Source organism: Acanthaster planci, linkage group LG01 (genome assembly GCF_054643075.1).
Source record: "Acanthaster planci isolate LZ-2023a linkage group LG01, COTS_SCS, whole genome shotgun sequence".
In the NCBI taxonomy this organism is placed as follows: domain Eukaryota; kingdom Metazoa; phylum Echinodermata; class Asteroidea; order Valvatida; family Acanthasteridae; genus Acanthaster; species Acanthaster planci.
Genome location: NC_141777.1, coordinates 11,351,297 through 11,378,182, shown reverse-complemented (window position 1 = coordinate 11,378,182; position 26,886 = coordinate 11,351,297). Strand labels below are relative to the sequence as shown.

The window sequence follows — 26,886 nt, the reverse complement described above, 5'->3', positions numbered from 1 at the left end:
AGAGGCCGCCTCGCTACCATTTGTACCGCCTCCAGCGAAGAAGACACGCACCGCCACCGTCCGGGAGTACACTTGCACGCAGGTGTATCTAGACGGCAAGCTCGTTAAGACGGATGAACACAACTCGGTCTACCAGAAGCAAATAGAAGTAGACGCGGAGGGAAAGCCGACCGGGAAGTAAAGAACCAGAGACGAGGACCGACACTCTTATATAAAAGAGTTTTAAGCTTTGTTTAAAGATGACATAAGTTATTTTTATAAGTGTTTTAATCCTTAAGTTGGTACGGACGAGTAAGTGAAATCTATACTTCAATCATGTGTAATCATGCAGTACTTGAAATTTTCTATTTTTGTATAAATTAAAACCTGTGTAAAATCAACCGTATATTGTGAGCCTTGGAGAACATCTACTTATATAATTTTATCTGCCAGAAGTCTTGTCTCTTAATTTTGTGTAAAATCATGCGACAAACAGTGATCAGTTTGTATGCCATTTCCAAGTTGTGAGCAGATTTTCCTGTAAATATTAAATTAGGTGCCTTGAAATTTTGGTAAAGTCTTGTGCATATTAAATTAGATAAATTTTGGTGTTCTTGTGCCCGTTGCATTGCGTAGGAAAGTTTTGCGCATATTTAATGAGGCAAAATTAGGCGTTCTTTTTCCCCTTAGAATGTGTATAAGATCTTGTAAATATCTAATGAGTTATACTTTGTATAAGACCCAGTGAATCTTCTATGAGTTGTAGAAGAGTTATAAGTTGAAGACACACTTTCCTTATTTAATTGTTATGGCTTGTGGTGTATGGGGACATACCCCGCCATGCTCGGGCCTTTGTGACGGAAAGTGTATAGGACTAGAGCTAGTCTAATTTTATTAATGAGTTGCAGTGCACGTACCTGATTGGCTAGTGACTTGGTAACGTGTGCTGGCTAGGCATAGCGTAGCGCGCTGTGTGCACATGGTCGTGCTACTGCATGCAGTGAGCGCTGCGATCGCATTATAGTTGGTTTGCTTGTTGGACTTCGCAGAGTGAAGTTGGTGAGTTGGCACGGAGCTAAAGCATTGTCAGCGCTGTGCGAAGTGTTGCGTGGTGCTGATGCGTTGTAAGTACGTGATTGTATAGACTGTACGTGGCTGACTAGTGAGTGTAGCTGACGCGTTGCAAGTACAAGGCTGTGAGAGCTGTACGTTGCTGACGCTGGCTCGCATGCACGTTAGGTGAAGCTCGTACGAAGTTGTACAAGTTGTACTTTGCTGACGCAGTGTGACTGTTGATGCGCTGTGAATGGCTGATGCGCAGTGAATGGCTGATGCGCATGGTGCATAGTTGATGCATTGGAGTATTGCTGCTGGGGCCCTACGCTTAATTAGTGCTCAATCCAAGTAAGTAAATGCACAGGCAACCAAACCAATCTCCCAATCACTTCACTGTACATTTCAATTGTTGATTTGTGTTGATTATTGTGGAATAAATTGAACGTCCTGTACCGACAGTTCTTCTGTCAAGGATTACTTTCTTTACCGGTTGATTGTGTAATTCAACAGAGACTAATTAACACTCGGTCACAATCGGCGGTATATTTCCTCCAAAACGGTCCCGCACCCTTTGCCTTGAGGTCGCTCTGTGTGGTCTCTCGTCTGGGGAAAAGCCTTGGGTTGGGAAGATCGACTCTGCCACTAATGGTGCTTGGTTTGATCCCATCAACTCAGGGTAGGCCCGGGGATGCCCGCCACACTTGCTTACAACTACATCATACAAGCTTGTACCGCTACTTTGAAAATCGTTCGGGTAATAGATGAATTTAAAAAAGTACACTTTTGGATGTAAACATCATGAAAGACATGGATAGCCGAGGTGTACTGTGCCAAACCATTCAGACAGTTCCCCTCTCGCTTTTCGATTCCCTCACTGCACCGCGGGGAGAAAAATGTTGATGGCCTTTATATGTTTCCGTATACATATCAGAGACCAATGAGGAGAATCTCTTTGCGACACACCTCCATGTTTAGGATACACAAATTATTAGCACGCGTGGCCGGCCTTATGCACGTAAGCACGGTACGCGTATACGGCACATGCACACTAGCTGCATGTGTAAAACTTTTTACAGCTCCATGCTCTAAGCTCCAACTAGTGGTGAACGATCCCGGACGCAATTATATGAAAAACACCAAAAAAGCAGCAGATTTGGTTCTACCAAGACTCATTCTATTAGGGTCTCAAAGGTGGAACGATAAGTGAATTCATCTCCTAAGATGGAAGGGCAAAGCTCATCAGTGCTTCAGATCTCGACGCTGGCTGTCGGCCGTGGTGCTGGAGGACGTGCCGGTACAGCCGGCAGTCATGGCAGTGGCAGTGACGTTGGAGGGCCCCTCCGTGCACCAATTCGTCCTAAGCCGCTTCGCGTTCGGTCACGTAAACTCTCTGGCAAGGATTCATCATTCGCGGAGGAGACCGAGTCTAGGGTATTGGTCTTGTACGCAGGGGGAACCATCGGCATGTACAAAGAAAATGACGGTTAGTTGCGTCATGTTATTGTTGATGAAAGGATTTCTCCCAATGCTAATCATGGCAACAGGCTTAATAAACGAGGCCTTCACAAAAATTCTGCTCAGTTAGCCCATGGAGGAAGGACTAATTTTTTTTCAAGTTAACATTAGTTAACTAGTTGGCCTAGACTAACTTAACGTTATCGTCTACCAGTACTAGACCTTTTTTAGGTCTATATACATTTTCCGGTTTGGCAAAAGCATCAAAACATGATGGGGATGGTATAAAAAAATAATGGAATTAACTCAAGCCTACATAACACATGTAACCATGGTAACACATGCTTGAAATTGTGTGCCATTGCATTTCATACAGATGTGAACAAGCAGGCCTACATGTTCATGTTTGTAAAGATTCATGGACATGCATGTTGAGGTATATACGTTTCGTGAGCAGTTAGAACATATTCATATGTACACCATGTTGAGGATTGTGATGATGGAGATGGTGATGTTTATATGTTGGTCATTTGTTATGGCTTTGTAGTGGTGACTTTGTAATACAGGTGCGTACATGTATGCAGATGCTGCCAATGTTTCCCTGCAATGACTATTTAGCCATCTAAAAGCAATAACGTGACCTAAAAAGCCACATTTAGCAGGCAAAACTTTGAGGTATTCACTTTAGAAAAACTTAATATTTTTCAGACCAGTCTCATATGGAACGTCAGAGAAAGCTGGCCGTACCATTTTGGAGTTAAACTGACTGAACTAAAGTAGTAAATTTTGTTTAGTTTTTCAGTATTTTTTAAACTGAAATAGATTTTCGGGATGTAACTTTGCTTGCAACAAAAGCCAAGTTTTCATTCATGTAGTGCATGTTCCATGTTGTAGTCTATGTGGTGCGTCCCGGGTACTTCCACAAACTGGTGCGAGCGATGCCCATGCTGAATGATGAGGAGTACGCATCCCTACTTGATCCATCTCCTGGAATGGAGGAGAGACCCTTTGCCTTGCCGTAAGTACTGAATACTTGTGCCAACAAATTCTGATTCAAGAGATATCAAGCCCCGGCACCTTTCCTGAGGGGTAGGGGAAGGTCTCTTGAGGGATGAAAAAATAAATGACACTTTCTTGAAGCAATTCCCAGACCTTCTACAATTCAGAACCTGGACAGCTGACCTGATGCATCTGCCATTGAGGAAGGTTTTGAAGGGCATCCTTGGTACACCTGCACGTGCATGTGCGTATGGTGCTCTGTTACTCAGATCGGTGTACATTGTGGACTTGAACAAAGAGATTTACTTCATGCCTTGTCCTGAAAGCTGAACCCTTCTACTTACTTCACAAGAATGCATTGGATAATGGGAAGTGTTACAACCGCTCATATGTAAGTTTGCTTGTCTTTTCAAATTTGTGTGCGCCATGCAGTGACCCTCATGATTTCATTCTACTTTTTCCCCATTTCTAACCTTCAGTCTGGTTGCAGAAAAAAGTCCAGCTGCCGTTCACAAAGGAATCATTCAGATGTCTCCCCAGATTTATTAAATTTTGGAAGTATTTATTGTTTCCCCTGCATGCTTCAGTATATCCCAAGAAGGAGTCCGCGTGATCTACGACATCCATGAGTACAAGGTCCTGAAGGACTCCAGTAATCTCAACATTACCGACTGGGTGGAGATGGCAGAGGACATCAGCCGGTACTACAGGCGATATGACGGCTTTGTCATCCTCCACGGCACAGACACCATGGCGTACACCTCATCGGCGCTATCTTACATGCTGGAGAATCTTGGCAAGCCGGCCATACTGACCGGGGCGCAGGTGCCCCTGCCCGAACTTCGCAGCGACGGACGGGACAATCTGCAAGGAGCTATCTACATTGCCGGCCATTTTGTCATTCCAGAGGTTAGTCATGATAACAAGAGGACCTTTTACATGCAGCCTGTCTGGATTGTCTCTGATTAAATTGTGAGTTTTTTTGGCACTGTGCATCAGAACTTGGCAACTACCGACCGACCATGCGAGGAACAGGCTCCAAATTATGAACCAATTTCATATACGGATTAACTGCAATTTGTCAAGCATTGAATGGGAAAAGTTTTAAACACAGCGTTTGAAGAATTTGCAACATGAAAACCAAACCACAAAAAAGTAAAAATTCATTCGTAATATGTGTTCATAACACAAGGTTGCCAAAATTTATACCACTATCGTAAAGCTACAAGTGCTGCAACTTATCTTACTGCATACGTCATAACCAGTACACTGGTATCATATTGACGCACTGAAAATAGCAAGCCAATTACAAACCATGAAAATTAAATGTATAATTTGTCCATCACTGGTATGGATAATGTCTTAGTTGCTCAAAAAGACAATCACTGGTGCCCATTACATGCTACATGAAAATAGGAACCACATGTACATGTATGATGTTGGCAGGATAAACTGTGCTACAAGTACATGTGCAGCAACTCTGAATTAAAGTCTGTGTTAAGTTAACACATGGATAAACTGACTGTACACGCCCTAATTACAGATAAGGCAAACTTTTCCAGGAGAAGTAAAAATCAGCAATTTTTTAAACAGTATAAGTTTAGATCTGATGGGATTTCAAGCTATTCATGGTGACAGACAACTAAGGTGGAAAGCTTGCAGTAGCACCATGCAAGGATACGATCTCTTTGTGAGTCTGTATGGTTCTGAAAGGCACCATGCAAGGATACGATCTCTTTGTGAGTCTGTATGGTTCTGAACAGTTCTTTTCAGAACCATACAGACTCACAAGGAGATCGTATCCTTGCATGGTGCTAGCGCTAGATTTCCACATAAGTTTAGATCTATCAAATATGGTAGCTTTTTGTATACATACATTTAGCAGAAATGTTACCAACTAAGTATTCCAAGTACAAATATGCATACATGTCCCTGTACATGTACTTGTGTATTTGAATATATTACTTTTCATATCATTCAGGTGGCATTGTACTTCAATGATAAGTTATATCGAGGCAATCGGGTCGTGAAAGTATCCAGTGAAAGCTTTAGCTGTTTTGACTCGCCTAATTTCCCACCACTGGTGAAAATGGCAGTCAACATTGAAGGTAAAGTCTTCATGTTCCGGTATTTACATTACATTTTGAAAAGTGGCCCACCAAAAAGAAAAAAAAAAGCAAAACATTGTGAACCAGTTTAGGGCTCGTGGAGCTGTCAATTTCAGCCTCTGCAATAATTCCTTGTAGCTGGTATAATACCTGACAGCTTCAATATTTCAGTTCCTACCATGTAATACTGTTTTTCCATTAATTTTTGCATGTATACCCAGCTTCCATCTGTATGAAACGTTAATGACATCTCCTGATGTACATGTACATGTATGCATGTACGTGTATTGCAGTTGGTAATCTGTACTGCCATACGGTACCTTGGCTGTTCAGTAGTTTCTTGTTCGCCGGGTGCCTCTCAAACCCTTATATTTGTGTTAATATTCTGATCTTAGTAATATGTTAGTAGACTAATCAGAGTGGATGACGTTACTGTTGTGGCACCGATTCATTCCGCCTGCATCCATAATGATGACACACATGTGCATTTTGGCTAAGTCACAAATGTCACTTGCGCCAGCTGCAGGATTGTGAATGCCAATTCCTGGGTGTTTTTGTTTCACAAAAGTTCCTTTCTTGTCTTCTCCAGTGGCTTGGGAGAGCCTCTTCAGACCAAATAGCTTGGAGAGTTTCCGAGTCCATTCCTCCATGGAAAGCCACGTGGGTCTCCTTAGGCTGTTTCCTGGTATCACTAAGGAGGCGGTACGTGCTAAACTGATGATCTAATGCTTTAGTTGCATGGATGTACTATGGGTATGCTTTCCAATGGAGTTTCAAATCCGACTTTCTTGACTCCTTCGAGAGAGCACATGTGTGAACAAAGTTGGATGGCATCACTACGTAGGCTAATTGCCCAGACATAGAGTTATTTTTTTTTTTCGACATGAATCTTGTACACCTAAACTGTGCTATTAGGCCTATTTGTTGACAAAGTGTGCCGTTTTTTATGTGCACATATGCAGTTTTGAAAGCCTTTAAATTTTCAGTATGGGTTAAGATTTATTAACAACGTAGAATTTAAGCAGAAACAAGAAGAGAGTAACCAATGAAGCACATCAGTAAAATGGCTTTCCATGCTTATTGGCCGCACCTCGCCAGTGATACATGTACCGTGCCGTTCAAAGGCCAATCAAGATTTTAAGTGATTAGTGCATTTAAAATATTTTTAACAACACATTCTCTTCCCAAACCCCCTTTCTCCATCATCCATTCACCAATTTACACCTTAGATTTTCCTTTTCCGTCATCGAAACCTTACAGGTTCAGGCTTTCCTAAATCCCCCCATGAGGGGAGTGGTCATGCAGACGTTTGGGGCAGGGAATGGCCCGGACGATCGTAAGGACCTGATTGAGGTTGTCCGGGAAGCCACAGGGCGAGGCATGCTGATTATCAATTGCACACAGTGTGCCAGGGGCACGGTGTCACCATTCTATCGCACCGGAAAGGTCAGTTTGTTATAATCATGAATACATGCGCTTCCAAACTCATGTTCCGCTCTCTAAATTCCTTTAATCTTGAAATGCTTTCTTCTTTCACCCGTCTCTCTGTTGTTCTTGATTGTCTACAGCCTGATGATTTAGTCCTTTTCCATGGAATTTTGATGAATAACTTTGATTTTACATTCATAAATACCTAAGACAGCTTGGCTATTCCCATTGGTTTAGAGCCTGTCATGTGGCCTGTCATCAACACTAGCTCGCTGTATGTCAACTCAAGGTGCACGTATGTAACACATGGCCTCCAATCTCCATATCAGCAGACTATCTGCGACTGCTCACAAGAAAAGCAATCCATAGCATGGCAGGGGAGCTGTAAAAAACGAAATGTGTTATTTTTAAAACTTGCTTTGACCTTGTGACTCGAAAGTAAAGTCATGTTTGGGAATAGATACTAAAGATATATCCAAAATGTAAGACATGTACATGGCTGTTGCTTTTGCTACATGTGGTGAGCATTGGTGGATACCAGCCTAATACACAGGTGCCTTTGTTTCTCCTCATCTGCAGCATCAGTATTCACCATAGGAGAGTCCTATTGACGGTTGGATGATCCCAGCTCGTTATAACAGTTGCTAATTTTCCCATGAGCTGGCCTTGCAGTGCTTAGGGGGTGTTGTCCCAACTATTCGGCCAGTGCTCTACCTGGGACACATCACTCTTACAAGATTCAGCGATAAAGCAAGAAATTTGCAAAAAACGTTCTTGCATAAGTTAATTCTATTTGTACCAAGATAATGTCCGTTCTGCCAACCCTAAACCTGGATAAGAACGAGTACGTGCACATGTACATACATAAAGTGGAAGAACATGCATCACGTACACATACTTATATGTATTACAAGAGAATGCCATCAAGGATTATCCCTGAGCTAGGATGTTAAACAAACATGCTAGAAATGCACGAGAGAAAACACCTGACATTTTGTCAGAAACTATGTACACGTGCATGTTTACCCGGTGAATAATTATGTCACTACATGCAGTGAATACATACATGCATATCAGTTTCTGTGATTTTGTTTTGTTTTACATAAGGTTATTGCTGACGCACATGTGTAGGTCAGATTGAGTGCCTTGTTAAAGCAATTTCCCCTAAACGTCAAAGGTGCAACGTCTTTAAATTTGACGTGCACAGAACTTTGTCTGTGACACTGCCCCAGTTTAAAAGCATACCCTGCTTCACTGAATGTTACCTCTGGAAATGTGCACACAAGCTAAACACGCTGAAGTCAAAATTTGAGCTCGATAAATGACATATTAAACCAGTTCCGTGAACATGTTGGAAATTGTGCATTAAATGTATTTCAGATGGCAGATTCAAAAGATTTGAAACGGGCACATTCATAAACTCTTTTCTGTGCTGTGAACCTGTTACAGTCGCTGCTTGAAGCAGGTGTCATTCCTGGTGGTGACATTACGCCAGAGGCGGCCCTGACCAAGCTCTGCTACATCCTGGGCAAAGAGGAGCTGTCCCAGGAGGAGAAGCTGGCAAGGCTACGCTGCAACCTGCGAGGCGAGATCAAATTGGGAGGCCGGCACAAAGACAGCATGACGCTGAAGGACAGCGAATTCATCCGGGCAGTGGTGGACACTCTAAATGTCACCAGTAGTCAGGTTGGTCAAAATAAAGTTCTAACGTTCAAAATTCAAAAGTCACTTTTACTATTTGTGCCTGGTGAAACTTTCACTATTTGAATGCTTATCATGCATGTGTGCATGAAGAGGGAAAAATATGAGTGGTCAGTACCATATAAAATGACTACATTTTTAAGCTTGGGAAGTTTAATACATGGCATCTCTTTGACTACAGATGCATCACTTCTAACAGGACACACACTGGCCAATTCTGTGTGGTGGAGGAGAAATGCTGTCAAAATCACATGGGAATGCTTTTTGCTGGGTCTCGGTGTACTGTCCATGAGCAAGACACTTTACCTCGTTATCCAGGAAATTTATGTGACCAAAAGAGCTTAACCACTTCCTGCTGGGGCAGTTATCAATGATGGTGCTTGGCGGGGACATTTATCAATTTTTTCTGTTTTCAGAATTCTTTAAAAATTCCTATCTTCATTTACTGGACACTTACAAACACGTGAAGGACTGTCTGGTGTTCACTCTAGCCTGACAGACAAAATTTTGATGGCTGAGTATTTCAGCCAGGCCTGCAGCCTTGCAGAAAGGGCCCAGATTGTGCGGTGTCATATTATATACCACTTGAGGGAATCTTGGGGGGAAGGAAGCTCTCTATGAAAGAGACTCTGTTATGTTGATTCAGGAAGTGAAAGCTGTACAAGATGCCCTCTTCCCTCCGCTGATGTGTGCTGCAGCAAAAAATGGAGACTTAGCATCACTCAAATATTACAGGGAATGTGTAAGTAGGAAATCACCAGATATCATTGTTTATTCATCTTTCCTTGTTCTAATCGCTCATTTTTTCATTCATCTGTTTTGTTGTTGGTTTATTTTTTGTAAACAACTGGTGAAAGTTTGCAATAGCTTCGGCAAAATAGGGTGTCTATAATGTGGTGCGGTGCCCAGAAACTGCTATATTCTCTTTCCAGCACAGCTAGAGTTGAACACTGTATTCTGAGGTCTCAGTGGTTCATTATTCACCAGATTGACATTTAGGCTGTGAATTCAGCCTGTAATCTTTGTTCCCTGTTGCAGCCAGCTGGTGTCAGGGACTTCAGCAGGGCGTGACTTCACGGGCTTACGGTTTGCAATTTTATTAGGATGACAAGAGGTTTGTGACCGGCTCTGGAAAATTGGGAAATAAGTCACCAGATTCAGGTTATGAGTTTTTGATATGGCTGGATTCTGTACATCAAAAGCTACAATTTGATATATGAATGACCCATGTAGTGCACTTCATTCCGGAGATATATATTTATAGATATATATACATATTTGGATTCAATAAAAGCACTTTTCAAGAAAAAGCTCATAAAGTGTAGCACTTGGAAACACAATGCTATGTAGGATTTCCTACTGAATGATCAGTTTTTCATCTTTATTCATCAGTATAAGTGCTTGTTGTCACAAATTCTGAAAGTATCAATGTTATAGAAGCTATTAAAGGAAAAAACCCAAAATCACATATTTGAAGAAATTTTACCCTCTCCAAATAAAACAGGCCATACCATGTTTTGGCATTGTGCGACTCATTACCCTTTTTTGCAGAGCGGGTCACATATATAAGCAGGCCCAATCGAAACAGGTGCATGCATTCAGTTTCAGTCAAATTTGTTTCTATCTCATGGGTGGGAAGTTTGGAGAGAAAGGCGTATTTCTTTGTTTATCTTGTTATATTCCCTTTAATTTAAATCACCCAACAAAGGGAGGTGACCTGAGTCTTGCAGACTACGATGGGCGAACACCACTTCATTTGGCGGCTGGCACTAAAAATGTCAAAGTTGTGGAATACCTGCTGGAAAGAGGTTGCTCGATCTATGTCAAGGACTCATTTGGAAATTCACCTTTCTTTGACAGCATTAGAACAAAGTAAGTGTGGATAATTGCCAAAAAGTCAGTGGTGTGTCCTTTACCCCTGTGTACTGTATCAACTCCTTTGTTAAGTCTCCTTCAAATTTTACCATCTTTCCCTTTCATTTCTCGCCAAAAGGAATGATCATCTTGAACAGGTACATGTACGTTTTCCCCCGATTGGTGGATTTACATGCTTCATATTTTCCCTTTAAATTTACGAACGTTCATTTCATTCTGCCAGGAATCTTGAGGTCATAAAGCTGATTAAGAAGACAGGCGGTCACCTCATTCATACCAGTCATCAACATGAACTTGGCACAATTCTTTGCCAGTAAGTCATTTAAATTGAATGCAGATGAAACACCAGCTCTGTATCCGTAGTCAGAAGACGGACGAGTCATGCACATATATGACCAAGAACTGGAGGTCTTCATTTACAAGCAACAAAGTTTAGTACATGCTCTGAGAAGTTTTATGACATGAAACAGAGTTATATTTGTTGACCTTTAGCTTGAAAATTTTTTCTAGAGAATTTAAATGCAGCATAGCAAAATGGATGGGGTTGGACATTCAACATCTCTCCTGTGACCCTTTCCCAAAAATGTGGGGGGGAGGAAAAGATGGCTGAAGTTAATGTTACCCTTTGAATTCACGCTGGTTTCACTGCTTACTGCCAGAAATGGACTTATTTTATAACATGGTAATTTGTATACATGGACGATGTTTACAAAAAAATTCTGCAATAGTATCAAACATCATCTGGCTCCCAACCCCTTTTCAATTTTAAAAACAAATCAAAGAAATTAAACAATGATATATTAAAGAAAATCATCAGTCCTTATGGGTACTTAGCAGGTTTCAAACTTGCCATCAAGGTGAGAAATCGTAGTTGCACTTTCTCATGTGAGCTTTGTACATGTACATGTATGTCCAATCAAATCTGTCGTTTGCTCCATGCCAGTGTTTCCATAAAAGTGCCAAAATTCACTCCCTAAATCACAGCCACAAATCACATAATTGAATTCAGTTCTAGACTACTACATCAAACATGTCAAAAACGCAAGACATCCAGATACCTGGAAAATGTCCACCTGTTTACACAGGGAACTACTCTTTTTTTTTAAGAAAAGTTTAAATTTGACAAAGCTCTCTGTGTTGATGAAAGGTACACATACTCTACATGTGTATATGGAAAATTCCAGAAATTAGGGGTCCATTTTTGCGTGTCCCTGTCACATCTGGCATGTGATTTTGTAAGTTCAGAACCGACACATTTGCTAATTTTCAAGAGTGAGGAATTAATGCAAATTACCTGCAAAAAGAAAATGGTAATAGTTTGAAATCAATTCAGTGATATTTCCATGTCAAATAACAAAGGTCATCAGATGTAACAGGGACACAAAAATGTCACACTGTTGGACCCCTAATCTGGAATTACCCATATAGACCAGATTGAGCACATTGTGCCATACACTCACTATAAAGCCCTCAGATAATGGCTACAGTGTCCTGCTGCGTGATTTTTAGCAGAACCACCAAGAGTCAATTGTTTTACAGAGTATAATATTGTAAGGTGCATTTACATATTGTGTGGGGGAAAAGGATTCATAACCTACGGATGTAAATGTGGATACCTAGACACCTGCAAGAGAAAGCTTACCCCAAATGTCAAAGGAACAGAACAAACTATGTGAAAAATTGCATTCAAACTCCCTTGTGTCTCTTCCAAACATTACTTAAGTTTTGCTTTGTCTGCAATGTTACTGAGTCATTTGGACAGTTGCTTATAAAATGTTACCATTCCCATGATTAAGAATGGGTTCCTGATATCAACAGTCTGGTACCCCGGAACCTAGTTTGGATTCCTTGTCATAATGCGGTCACTGCAAACTTGTACAACTGTCTTATACTCGCAGTTCCCCCAATATGTTCTCATCAACCTTGTTTTCTTTCTTGTTTTAACTATCAGTGCAGCTGCATTGGATGACAGGGATATGCTGGAAGCTTTTTTCGCAGCTGGGGAAGATATGAATGCCAAGGACTACTGTGGGAATACCCCACTTCATATGGTAAGTGCTGATAGTGAGGTAGAGGTTGTTTGCTGCTTCACGGGTTTGACTAACTAACATATCCAAGTTTTGGGTCCATGTGGGGGAGAAGAACGAGTTTTTTTTTTAAAACTAATAGTCCATGTTTTTTATTCGCAAAAGGATCTTCACCGCATCTGAAAAAAATTGGCGACATTCGGGAGGGGGGGTTGTAACTGTCCCCCTGCTGCATATGCCATTGCCAACCAAACCATCCTTGGTTGATCCCTGGTTAAAGGTTAAGAGTTTCTTTCTTTTTTTTTCAGTTTCAAAGTCAACAGTAAGAGGAGCACCATTTTTGAGACAAGGTTATTTCCTTTTCTCCAAAAAGTGCTTTAAAACCTCCCAAACTTCAGCCTCACCCCTCCATAAACGCATGAACTCTCGAATTTTGCAGCCCCCTCCCTTAAGCCTAACCATGCTGAACCCAACAAGGTTATGCAGGATTTCAATGGTCCTTAGGGGGTTAGGGTTAGGAAAAGTCCTGGATATGCTTTGCAAACCTTGATTGATGATATTTTCTTCGTGACATCCTTCACGGACACAGGGGTCTACAGTGGGAGAAGGTTGTATAGTCTTACTTCAATGATGCCTTACATACATGTGCTTACATCTACCCTTCGCCAGTTCCTCAGATATTGATGAATCCCTTATTTACATGAAAAGAATAGCATTGGTTGGCAAGCATCATGTACTGTGCCATATGCATTTATGTGGGCTTTTCTGTAGGCGCATAGTGTGTCTGCTCAGGGAGGTGGCACCACTGGTTATATTTATTTTGTAAACTCACCATGGACTCTTTAACAGTTCCAGTGAGGTGGCAGGTCTCTGCCTTCCTCTTTAGCAAGAATGCTGACAGGTTCATTGCACGTAAATTTATCCTCGGTTTCCAGGCTGTGCTAAAGAACAGCAAGGAATGCATTAACTTCCTGCTGGAGGCCGGAGCCGATCCAAGCTTGAAGGACCACTGCAACAACACGGCCCTTAGAATCGCCGAGGAGAAAGGTTTAGAGGGATTGGTCCACCGTCTGGAGAAAGTAACGGTCAGTTAAAGGAACAGTGGCCCGTCTTCAGAACCCAGTCACTGAATGGCTGGAACTGTACTACATGCTACTGTAGGAACCTTGGTGGTGAAATGCACGTGACACATTATTTAACTACATGTAAATTCTAGTCCATTACATAGCGGATTGGGGTTTAGTTAGCCAGTGTGTTAAAGGGTTACGGAAATAGAAAGCATTTAGTTCACGTAAAGTATTTCCGAAAAACAATAAATATGTAGCCATTTCAAAAACTTCATAAAATTAATGTTTACCCCATTAATTGAGACCTCAAAATAAATGAAAGATCCTGCGTGTCCCTGCCCACAAAAAAATTCCCTTTTGGCCATTCGCACTCCTAGGCTGATTTGATGATGTCATCGCCAGAACACCGATACGCACAGCACATATGGTTACGTATTTATTGCTATTTTTAAATACTTCACGCTAACTAAACGCTTTCTTTTTCTGTAACCCTTTAAAGTGTCTAGCCACATAAAGGTTGCTCAACATGGAGCACGATGTGATGTATCCTGGGGGCAGGGGGCATGGAGACATATTTCCACTTTATTCTTCCATCTTTGAGGGAATAGAAATTGCCAACACTCCGGCAATGTTACCAATACCGTCCTAAACTAGGTGGAGGAAAGGGGTTGTCATCTGTAATGGATGAAGCATTCAGTAGAGAAATTTATTTTGCTCCCGGCCGCCCCTCCAATTCAACACCTGGACACGCCTCCAGCAGTGTGGACGTACTGATGTTAACGGCTGCTGTTGGTGAAGATTTTTGTGACTGGAAAAGACTCATTTGGTCAGTCCTTAGTCACAATTCATTAATCTCCGTACACTCTATTACACATGTATGTTGCCTAGAGCTTGTGGGAAAATTCCCACAGAAATGTGTGTTGGCAAAGACAAACCAAATATCGAAGGAAATACCAAATACTAGCAATATGGGACAAACATGTTGCATAAAAGTGTGTTTATGGAATTTATTTAACCTTGTACTTCCTACTCAGGGTCTTGAACTCAGGGTCTGTAGTCAAACTTAAGTGAATTTTGACACTAGTGTGATAAATTAGTGGCTTTTAGGTGAGACATACACCAGTGCTTAATGGGGGAGATAATGTACAGGTGATAATGGTATTGAACAAATCAAAGACGAGAAAGTGCATTGTGTTCTCTCTGATCACTTTCAGTATTATTATTAATATCAAACTAATGATATACTCCACGTCACATTAATTGTGATCATGATACATTTGTTAAAATGACTATAAAATTCATGCACAAATGCTGTGCGGTGATGCTGTCTTGTAAAACTCACCGTTCACTTTCCTCACTTCCACATAAGGCTTGAAGCAGAACGTTTCAATATCTGCTGGAAATTTATTCCATCTGTCTCTTTCTAGTAAGCACTAAGCTGTTTCTTGCCCTTTTTTGTGGCATTGAGATTCGGGCTTTTCTTTTTCAAATTTTAGAAACTTCAAATTTTACATTCTTCCTTACACACATGTATGTGTTGACGAGACTACTTGATGTTCATATGGTGTATTACTAGGGAAAAAATTACTGGAAATCAGCTGCGACTTTTAACTCTTGTGATTAAGAGGGAAAAAAGAAGAGTTATTCGCGATATCAAAAGGAATATAATTACTCTCATTTTTCCAGTCATCTGGGTACTTCTTCCAGTAATTATACAATACAAAAATTTGTGGTACATGGAGGCGTAACATGATTAAAAATTAACAGTAACACCGGTCTAACTTTAACACATTTACGTGGGTGTGTGAATTTTATGCAGAAAGCCGCTGAATAACTATCTTTTTATTTCGTAAGGTGTGTTAACACTCATGTCAAAATGATCCCAAAGACAAAATCTTTATAGTAGAAAGGATTGGACGTTAGATTTGATTAGCAGAATTAGATTGGACGTTAAGCAATTAATTTTGTGTGCTTGATCGATGAACCTTAAAAAAGGCAGTGAAACCTGAAATCATGTTAGAAGAGAGGGAATCTGTCCCTTACTATTGATGCTATCAGAAGAGCTTACAAAGAAATGAGGTACTTTGTTAAAATTCGGTGTTATCACTGTTAAATGATTACGTTCATGAAGTGGAATGAGAAGACTTATAGACTTAGACACGTCTGTGCTTAGGCCGTGTCCGAAGCTGGCTTCCAAAGCTACGGCTAGGTCTATTGTCTACGCATCTCCCCGCATTTCTAATGGAGTGAAGAACTAGACCTAGCTCTAGACAAGAGATTCGGATGCAGCCTTAGCCTTTCAAGGTCAAAGACCTTTTACATATGACAGCATGATGAGAGCATTAGACTGATCATCAGTTTGCATGATCTTGGTATACTGATAAGCAACTTCTTGTTCCCGCCCCATATTCAGCACTTTATTATTTGCTTCCTATTTATCGGCGGAGAATGCTAAATTTCTGCCTGTTTTTCGTAATCATACTGTGGTTGGATTGAAATAGGATGGATCAAGGAATCATTAGGAATGTATTTGTCTCCTCATTCATTGCTTAACCATATTGAATATCAGTTATGCCCTGAGATATAGATATTCGTCATTGACAATACTGTAAGGCTTTGCAGTGGTTTATTGATACATGTTATAGATACTGAAACAAAGTTACTTCAATTTATCAGTGTTTTAATTCTAGGTCATACACAATATTTTAAATATTCGCTGACTTTCTGAATAATGTCATGTTTTCTTGAGAAGGATTTTATTTTTGGTCTTAAATGTGTAGGGTTTTTTAACATGAGAATGTAGCTGAAATAGCAGACTTTTTAACTGAGGTGGGAAAGGTTGGTGGCTGGATTTGCGTTAACATTGTAGGTACTGTTAGCAGTTGAAAGCTTGTTGCGAGGTTTCGGGCTTTGGATTTTTTATTTGATAGTGGCCGGATTGCTTAACGGATTATTGAACTATTTCCCCGTATATTGGATATCATGCTCAGTGTTTCAATGCCATAGTTGTAAGTAAATAAAGCCCGATTGAATTTAACAGGGTGGGTTTATTCAATGTGTTGTTAATGAAAGTATTAGTTGAAACCACTGACCTTATTTTTTTCTTATAGAATTAATGGAAGTTAAAAATAATTAAAATGCAGGAAGCCTTCAATTAACCACTCTAGTTGTTGACAGTTTTTGTATTTGTCTGTTCTTAGTCCGTTCAGTTTGTTTTTAATTCACGTAAATTCTGTGATTTTTTATTCGTGCAAAGTGCTTTGAGCACCTTTATGGTGAATATGTTTTGCGCTTTATAAATGTCCATGTTGAAAATATCAAAGGCAGGTTGGGCCAAAAATCCCCTGCAAGAGCATATCCGTGGGGTTTAGTGTTGATGGTGATCAAGCCTTATCCCAGGAATGCCAAGAGCTGGTAGCGTCATCCCTGTCTTCATTCCTCTCAAATTTGGCTGTATGTCGGTTGTGATGCACCAACTCCCATCGCTTCATCCAGGGACCCATTATGGTGGTGTCGAATTCGTCGTCTGCCTTTGTGTCACGGCTCACGCCCAGTTCTTTCTGCTGCAGGAACAGGAATTGTATACACCAGCCAAAGGCCCATGGGGTTAGGGTATAAACTCATGGCAAATTTAACTGAAGTTCTTTCTTTACTGGCGTTGTGTGAGTTTTATGTAGTTTTTAGTTTCGAACTTAAGAATAGTGCTGGAAGCGCGTTTTCTCGCATCTATTCATCATCAGATCTATATAGAGAATGCCATGACACAAACAGAGAAGGAAGGCAATTTCTGTTGCGAAATGTAAAAGAGAATAGGCCTATGCTATTTGTTGTGATTTTTCGTTTTCCCTTCTGAAAGCCTGTGAAAAGCCTCAAGAAAGGCCCCCCAAAACTAGGTAATGATGCATACAGAAACCCCCCAATACCCTTTTAGCATAATTTAGAAATAAGTTTCGGGCGTGTTTGACAATTTTACTAGAAAAAATATCTATGAAATTTGTGTCTGTAAATTTGGGTCAAATTTACCAACTGTCAGGTTTTCCTTTGCGTGTAGGTAGTAGGCATATAATATTTCATCAAGGTTAGGCTAATGTGTTGACTTGTTATGTCGCTCAAAGTTTGCTCATATTGCGTTATCATGAGCATGCTGATACCGTTCCTCTCTATTTTACAATGCCAAAGGGTCATGAAACGACATGAGAGGACACGTGTTTCTTTCTCTTTTTTTGCAGGAATATGCTTCAGAATTTAACTTTGATAGCACCTTGTTTTGTGGCTTTATTGCGTTTAAGAAGAACTAATTTCGGCGGCATGCGGCCCGTATTATTTGTGACTCACCTGTTCGTGCTTTTTTAAAATTTCTTGATAAGGGAGATGCTATTGTATGCATCCTGATTCTGGGGGACTAGAAGGACATTTATATTGAAAACTTGGGACCCTGTAGCCTACCTCTGTTCCTAGCATCGAATCCACAGCCTTGATGTGCCTATCAACTTTATTGAAGGATTCGAAGTCTATCGTATAATTAGGATCCTTCGATGTGCGCATGAGCACGCTGTCCTTGATGCCATAGAAACCGTTAGGCTTATCTGGCCTCTGCCAACGAAGGTCGAGGCTCCAACGGATTTTGTCAGAGTAGTTCTCCAAGCTGAGAAGACGAGGGAAAAGTTAATTTGGTTTGCATCTAAACCATCTAGTCACTCAACTGAGACCCTGAATTGTCAAACTTGCTGTTGCGTAATGTCCCCATTCAGATAGGCCAAGTTAGTGTTTTTCTAAACACACACGCGAGATTACGCATATATGGTTTCCAATGGCCGAGTGGTTAAGGTGGCTGTTGAAAGACGAAGAGTTCAAGGTTCGAATCCCGGTGTTTTCCTTTTGATTTTTCAGTGGACGGCTCTGGTCACAAGGTATAAAGTATTAAATTTTCCATTCTAAAATACCAACAGTATCTTAGCCAATTGGGTAAGCTCTTCTGCTGGGACTGTCCGCGAAGTCCAGGTGAGCGCCTTAGTACAGGTTCGAGACGTATGGCCAACTCGGCGGCCAGGGCTTAGGGGCTTGTCTCGTTTCCTCCCTTGCATGGCCGCTCGAACCCTTTTGGGTTAAATGGATGGGCAGGGGGGAAGTGTGGTGGGCCGAGAACCCAGAAGAGTCCTATATGGAAGCCGGTAACTGCGATTCGTAGCGAATTTCAGGAGTCCGTGCGCCTGAATGCTTGGTCAACACCGCATAACTTTTGGATTTTCCCCCCTCTCCAGCACCTGCTTTTTATTTTCGGTGGCTGAAGAGAACTTCTCAACGCATAAAAAGAGCGATTATATGTATAGGCCCATCATAAGTGCATGCGAAATTATTTTGAAACAAGTGGACTATATCGCCGGACGACATTACTGGACATAGTATAGCCATCGTAATTTGCAAAATAAATTCGTCACTGTCTGCACTTTTCTGTTTTAGAGAAAGGCTCCGATTTGGAAATTTAAAAAGGTTAATTCCAACCAACGAAATATGAAAATAAGTGCATGAACTTGGGAATGATATGTATGTTTCAGCTGCACGCGCGTCAGTTGGTTACAACTTAACACTGTGCTCTGTTCCGACTATACATGCCACCTATTCATTAGGAAAAAGTAAGGTGCAAAAGTTCGTTTTGATGGGATATATTTTCGAAATTTGTCTCCATTTTGAGATATATTTTTCAAATTTGTTTCCACGGGACAGAATTTTCCAATGTTCGTTGTTATGAAATGTCTTTTCCAAGCTTGTTTTACATGTATGACATATATTTTTAATAAACAAAAGAAATTCCATTTAACTCCATTTAGATTCGTTTACGAGATGTTTTGGGGATATTGAGATCACTCGCTTTTTGTATCAGGCCGCCAGATATATTCATATCATAAAAATGAAGTTGAAGAAAATGTATTGTGAAAACTTTTTTCCAAAGATAGAAACAATGTTTCTAAAAATAGAGCTCGTAAAAAAGAACTTAAAAATACATCTCGTGAAAACAAACTTTGGAGAAACATAAATACCCCACTTTTGATAATTCATATTTGGTGCTAATACATTGGTGCTACGGGCCTTAGTAACTTACTTTTAGTTACTGAGAAAGTATGACGGTCGCCAGGCAGTGTAAGGTGTGAGATATGATGTAAACTATTAATTTATTAATTAATTAATGTCTCAAAAAGATGGCATCTGACATATCGTAACAGACATGTCTCACTTCCGGTGACGCCTGTGAATTTATAATCATTAAAAATTGTCTTGTCTTCGTGAAGGCTTTGTATAATGTTAAATTGTATAACTATATAGCATGTTCTCTGATCAGCAGGCTACGGCGGGACAGATTTGGGAGCCTCACGTACGGTTCTGACGATTTATATATTGGTTAGAATGCTGATGAGCAATCGATATACCGTTAAAGGTTAGAGTAACAATTTGGAAATAAATGGGTATACCCGATAGGTTTTGAGACACGAAAATTCAACTCATTGATGGATACTGTTGATCGATTTGATCGATGAAGTGGTCTTTTCCGTTTCCCATCACCCAAATTTCTATTAATAGCCGTGTGGTTTTACGGTCCATTTTGTCATTCCAATTTTGCTTTGCCTTAGGTTCCTAATTTTTCTTACAAAATCTACAGCCCGTTGCCGCGTTCTGCCACTTCACACCCCTACAGTTTGATAGCACGCTCTCCGCCACGCCCCGAGCAGCAAAAAGAAAGGGCGCAATTTTAGCTGCAATGGATGCTCAGTTGGAAATGCACTTCGATGCAAGACTTGATTGAACGTGTTGCTAGGGAGTAAAAAAAAAGGTCGGAGTTGCCAGCGGGGTAGTGTAGAGAAAGCTTAAGGTGGAGGCTTACGTAGAGGGATCAAAACAAACCTCTGATGCGGTATAGCATTGTTCATGAGCAGAACTCCTCCATACGGCATTTCCACGGTAACCGCATCCTTGACATCTACACCGAGGGAAGTCATCATATCACTGGTGTCCTTGATTTGCACATACCAAGTTCCTCCCACGCAGCAGGTGTGGGTGGCTGTGACGCCCTTCCGATGTCCACGGGGTATGACCTGGGCCAACACACAGTCCAGGTTACCGTTGGAGAAAAGTGAGACCATAGCACGAATGAGTGGCACCAGAGAAAATTGACCTTTTTAAAATACATAGAAAGAAATGAGGTCGGCGAGACGGTTTTATTGCCGTATATCAGTCTTTGCGATTTTCATGCACACAGATCGGATGGGGGATATTCTGAATTGCTTCTATCCACAGATGCATTGGATAATGATCCTGGTTCGGATGTACAGGCCGGTGCATACGTCACGCGAATACGAAAGAGAAGCGAGGTGAAAGATTTGCTGCTAAATTATTGTGTTTGAGTTGAAATGTGGTCAACTTTCCCGACTTCGCAGCGCGAATAAATTTTGACATGCCCTCACAAACTCGCGTTTCTGTTCGCTTTTGCACCAAGTCAGCTGGTCTTCACGCACGCTGCGATCTCTGTTTCGATGCTTCAGAGGGATTTTACCACTAAGATATCCACCGCCGTGCATTGTTGCTGAACTGTTGAATAAAAGTCTGTATCTGATTATTATGATGGTGTATGCTGCACCTAGCATAACATGATCTGGACAAAATCACATTTCCTTGCAGCATCACCACGTGTCACTTAAAAAAACCCAGTGAAACAGAGTGCTTATAAAGCGTTACTTAATAGCCGAGCCTTGCATGGCAAGAAGAAACAGACTTTCCCCCAAGGTTAAAAGGACAGGTTACTCTTCCTCAGACTGAAGGGATCCTCCGCTCCATTTTCGCAATTGTCCATCCGGGACTTCGGGTATACTCTTTAAGGTAGTAACTAAGTTTCTCAATCCATCTCTTGACAACAGTGTGTTGTTTCAAAACATCACTTGTACATCTGAATTATTTGACGTGCATACGCAAGAGAGATGCGGATGGCCAATACGGGGTCTGTGGGATCACTGGACACGTGCCAACTCCCTTTGAACCGAAATTACCTGCAGGCATCCATTTTCTTTTTGGACATCCAACATTGGTATCCACGCAGTGGGCTGCAGCACATGAAGAGCTTCAGGACCCAAGTACGCATTATCTGGTAAAAAACAAATCAATTTACTCATAGTACATAATACTTCAGGATGGTAATGAGCATGAGCCTTAATCCTTTAGGATGAGAGCCCCGATTTATTGACCGAAGTAGTTACCCCCTTCCCATTGGTGTAAAACGTCCCTGCGTAAATGGGAATCGATTAATACTGTGCTATGTAAACTGTATTGGAAGTTTGAAATACGATAGTGGTCCTTCATCTCAATCCAAATAAGGGCCGAGACACCCAAGATCATAGCAAAACCATGAAAGCAAGATCTGAGCTCCTTTATTCCAAAAGCATGAATTCATGAAAACCAAGAGAATCCACACTTCTAGTTAATAACATTCCCCACAATAATGACGGATGTCAAACTCTTGAGATTTACACTTGTGGAAGTAGTTTATCAATATGGAACATTTTATGCATAGCTAAGTTTCATGTTTACCTTGGTGCCAGGGCACTGTCGCTTGCTCATTTTGGGGAGTCTAAGATAAAGAACAGACAGTGTTGCTTCTGGTAATATAAAATGAAATACAAAATCAAAATTGTGACGGAGGAAGGGGCAGTAATCATGGGACAACCTCTAGCTGCCAGTACTTGCGAGTAGTACTTGAAAGACAAAACAAAGTTGACGATACCTTAACTCTAAGATTCCACACCGGATGACCTGCAATATCTGGACCGATCAATTGCTCCATGACATTCAGCAAACGCTCATTGGACCACAAGTCTCGAAAGCTCTGTCCAGAAAAAAAGGAGAAAAGAAAACCAGACATTAGGCGATCCGATCAGATGATGCTTAAAACAAAAAAGACAAAGGAGGAGAAACACCGATCCGTTTCAGTGACACATGCTGGAAAGCGGGCAAACAAGAATATAAAAGCGTGCAAAAAACACTCAAAACATAATTGTAAGAAACCATGGTAACAGCTAGAGTTTACTGGCATTACAGTACTTTTGCCCATGAAGTTGTGCTATTCTATTCTATTCTATTCTATTCTAAACTAAATGTGCATTAACTTCGGTGAACTGGTGACTTGACCATAACTGCAAGATTTCAATTTCTTTATAATAGAGGCAAACGTTCACCACAAGAAGGAAACACAGAGGGCAGATAATCAAAACCACTGCAGGGCAACGTTGTACAATGTGATATATGTCATATCATGATTCATATGGGTTACCTGAGGAAGATATCCTGTCTTGTGTAGCAACACAGCAGCACCCGGGAACTGCTCTTCAATCAGCGTCATGCGCTGAAACAACCCAGCATCGCTGCATTTGTCTGAAACGGCAGGTAACTTATAATAATTGATAACTATATCCATATACGGTCATGTGAGAAAGAACGCAATACCGCAATAAGACACCTTACATAAGAAGTGACCAAGAAATGTTTTTAGGAATTGAAAGTGCCAACAGTTTAGAAACGGTACCGTATACCATTGCACCTTTCTTGGTGGGGTTAAATTGGGATTCTTTACAGCAGAAAACAATTAGACATCGATTTTTAGAAAAAAAGATACATTTTGCCTCTCCTGACCTAAGACCTGGATACGCCACTGATGCCAAGACCGTATTCTTTTGAAAACACTAATAATGGTATAAGACATTAATTATAAATTCATTGCTGCGAGGCCACCTTTAAATTCGGGTTGGCTTCGGCATTGCCCGGAAGTATCGTCGGACATTAATTATTCGGTTTGTGTTTGTGGACGCACAGGGCATTTCGATTTTGGAATTATGTCGGCAATTGAACTGAAGAACTGTAGAAATGGTTGGCAGAAATGGAGTCCGACTCGAGTCACAATTTTGACGATTTGACTTGACCCGGGTCACTACGAACGAATGAGTCGACTTGACTTGAGTCCCTCATCAGAAGACCCAATTCGAGTGAAAGTTGATAAGACTTGCGAAAAAAGTGCAATAACTCATAGTACCGTTTGATAATGAAAATATTACGTGTTATTATCATCAAGAGTAAGATGTAGTGTGACCAGAGACAAATTTAAATACTTGACTTATCTCGACTCAACTTTTTGGCCTAATGATTCGACTCGACTCGGTCACTACGTTACGGTAACTAGACTCGACTCCAGTTGAAAAAAAAGTTTTGGAATTACAGTAGGCCTATTACAAAAGCACGTTCACTAACATACAAGCTGAAAACTATGGCTTTCCCTTCTTTTCTTATTGAACTAAAAATTTGTGCTGCAAGAAAACTAAAGGCAAAATCGATGTGAAATCAAAGGGTAGTATCTTTTCAAAACGAGATGTGTTAAATGTGTGCCCGTATGTGTAACATTGAAGGAATTGCGAACCTTTGATCTTGCCGGCATTGTAAAGTTGGTCAACCAGACGGTCCACTTCTTCTGCAATGCCTTCTCTTACGGGATCCAGCTCAAATGGTTGGAAGAAATCAGGAATAAGAAGATATCCCTGTTGAAAAGTAACGTTTATTTCTAAAGTATTAACTTTAATGGTACTGTCACAGTGGACGCAAAATAAGAGAGCAACAGAATTTCCGGGTAAAACATTTTTAAAATCATTTTAAATTCAACTTCTTCGTGTTCCCTCCAAGTATCAATCCACGAATCCTACCGTAAACAAAAGTGTGTGTCCCTTCTAGCCCTGTTAACTTTTGAGAGCAATATTGCCTGAAGTTTTCTTTTGCAGGTCATGAAAATTGGTGCACAATAATTATTATTCATCAACTCAACGAGGGCACGGCTGGAATTGTTTTTTTATCTTCGCTAGATTTTATCACCTGTAGGGTAACAGACGTAGTCACGGGGCATATATGCCCCTCTGTCGAGGACTGTGCCTCCCCCCGTTTGCCCCATAAACGCTATTTCGAAAGATATGGGAGGGTAACCTTGATCAGAACTCTAATGCTATTGCGCGAAGCGCATCGCGGTAACAGCCTGACGTCCACGTCCCTGGAACTGATGGTTCTTGATGTTTTGTGGTGCGATCAACCATTTTTAGCAAGTACGTGTACTATCTTGGAAGATTTACTTCATTTCCACGTAATTTTATCTGAAAGATGAATCAAATATAAGCCTTCTTTCCCCGCATTTTTGTTATTTAGGGTCTGGAAAAAATGTAGACAGGACAAATGATGTGATATCTTCCAAACTTTGAAAGTTGTGGGGGGACTCCGTCTCTCACTGATTGACACCCATGCAGGTAATGGTTGATTGCAACCTCTAAAGGCCTGGTAATTAGAAATTTAAATACAATGCCTATGTCTATTTGAAGTATTGCCCCCTCTCCAGAGTTGAGAGAGTGATCCCCAGGTCATTTCCAGGCTTTCTGTTAGCATCTTTAGCCCATAGAGTACTTGGGAATTAAGCTACGTCAATGTTCGCCTTTCGTCAACTGAAATCGAATAAGAATAGGCCATGCGATGGACTGCGAATGGCAGTTGAAGATTATTTTAGTAATATCACATTAAGCTCCCTAGTAATATAAGTAAACAACCGCGGTAGGGTTTGCACACACGTACCTCGTCGAAGTAGCGTTTGAGTTGATCGTGTGTAAGCTGGCCAGGCTTTTTCGCCTTTGGTTGTGGTGGAATGGTGGTATACAGCTCAGGCTCGGCCACACAAGGCTCCTTGCCATGTTTGGACCTCTTCTCCTCTGGTAAATCGCCTAGTTGACTAGAACGTTTCCTTGTGTTCATCGGCATTTTTGTGACAAAGCCAAGCTAGTGTAGCTCGCTGTCTCTACTGGTATTAAACACACTTTTACGAACCGAAAAGTGGCAGCGGACCTTTTGCATTATCTATTCAAATCAAGCTTCAACAACCGCTGGTGATATTGAGGGAGAGGTAGCAAATCGTCAAGGTGGTCGATATGTTATTAAAGGGACCTAGCTGTCATCAGTGTTCCATTTTGAAGTAAGGAAACTTCGGTTCAAAGGTCAGAATTTTGCATGGACTGTTGTTATTTTATGACCGTATACTACTACTACTACACAATCATGTAACTCTGTCCACTGTAGCTCACAGTTAGGCTATATTAACACTGCAGCCTTGGACTTAGATTATTCCACGGTACAAAGTGGTTTAAAACCATATTTGACATAGACATCAGTCGATATCAGGACAATGAAGAGTCCAAATTCCTAAAAAACAAAACAAACATGTTTGAACATCATCTCCAAATATAGAAAACTAGGTTGAAAAGATTTAAACCGGAGAATTTACCAAACTGGTCAAAAACGGGAACAAAATCTAAGAGAGGGCGCTACTTATGCATAGCGCCCTCTTCAGCTGCATAAACGTTTGCACTGTTTTTTCTGCTGTACCGGTGCGATATCAAAACAATATTTGTTGTTGATCAGAGGTTAAATCAAGAATAAACAAAGTTTCGGTGATTTGTGCAAGCATTTTTCATGGCTGCTTTTTTATTTTATGTATGTTGGTTTCGTACCCCAGTTTAAAGACCAGTCAAATTCTGAAATAAATTGTTGAGTTTACAGTTTGCCAATTACGTCTTCATGAATGGAATAACTGCTGCAGTTCATTTTGCCTTATCGAGGGAAGTAATTAAACGATTTGATTTGATTTATTCACCATTCCACAAAATATTATTACAAAAAATAAATTAAAAAAGCCAACTCAAAGATTCCCAAAAGTGGAAATAATAGGGATAACGCAAAAAAGTTAGATTACCTTATTTCCATTGCAGAAATCACCTGTAAATAGCCTCATGCCAACATCAACAGTTTTTCTCTTTATGTTATATAAGACAAAGTAACTGAGTTCGGGATACTCCATTTTCCATGGGTTCTACTCGCAACTCTTCTAATATCGCGTCCGGGAATTTGCGAGGTCCCACTTCATCTAAGGGAGTGGGTGTGAATATCAGCTGCAGCCTTTTTGGACAAGCTTCAGTAATGATGGTGTGTCATTTGTTTTGGAGATGACTCTTTCTCAAAAATTAAAAATAATTCATCACGGAAATTTCTTGAATGCTAAGGGGCAGTTATTTGTTCAATTCCACACATTTCTCCCTCTGTGTGCTTTTAGTTGCTTGAAAATTTACAGCTCCGTGA

General features: G+C 40.8%; 2 protein-coding genes across 4 annotated transcripts; one reads left to right on the top strand and one right to left on the bottom strand.

The window, feature by feature from the left end:
• The first annotated feature begins 1,768 nt into the window (after nucleotides 1-1,768).
• LOC147800344 (L-asparaginase-like) lies at nucleotides 1,769-16,853 on the top strand. Of its 2 annotated transcripts, XM_087137803.1 has the most exons (12): nucleotides 1,775-2,518; nucleotides 3,385-3,508; nucleotides 4,077-4,398; nucleotides 5,471-5,597; nucleotides 6,187-6,299; nucleotides 6,858-7,043; nucleotides 8,475-8,711; nucleotides 9,373-9,468; nucleotides 10,435-10,598; nucleotides 10,825-10,914; nucleotides 12,553-12,652; nucleotides 13,564-16,853. In XM_087137803.1, the coding sequence occupies exons 1-12, from the start codon at nucleotides 2,257-2,259 to the stop codon at nucleotides 13,720-13,722; spliced, it is 1,980 nt and encodes a 659-aa protein (XP_086993929.1). In that variant the 5' UTR covers nucleotides 1,775-2,256; the 3' UTR covers nucleotides 13,723-16,853. The 2 variants fall into 2 exon arrangements, with proteins under 2 accessions (XP_086993932.1, XP_086993929.1); XM_087137806.1 differs by lacking the exon at nucleotides 10,825-10,914 and having other exon boundaries at nucleotides 1,769-2,518.
• Nucleotides 16,843-26,065, bottom strand: LOC110981417 (uncharacterized). Of its 2 annotated transcripts, XM_022238977.2 has the most exons (10): nucleotides 26,036-26,057; nucleotides 25,333-25,555; nucleotides 24,146-24,263; nucleotides 23,009-23,109; nucleotides 22,463-22,564; nucleotides 22,270-22,309; nucleotides 21,732-21,826; nucleotides 20,593-20,783; nucleotides 18,142-18,340; nucleotides 16,843-17,258 (listed from the first exon to the last, which is right to left on the bottom strand). In XM_022238977.2, exons 2-10 carry the CDS (start codon nucleotides 25,513-25,515, stop codon nucleotides 17,079-17,081), a joined length of 1,209 nt encoding a protein of 402 aa, XP_022094669.2. In that variant the 5' UTR covers nucleotides 25,516-25,555; nucleotides 26,036-26,057; the 3' UTR covers nucleotides 16,843-17,078. The 2 variants fall into 2 exon arrangements, with proteins under 2 accessions (XP_022094669.2, XP_022094672.2); XM_022238980.2 differs by having other exon boundaries at nucleotides 16,843-17,255; nucleotides 25,333-26,065.
• Nucleotides 26,066-26,886: the final 821 nt, after the last annotated feature.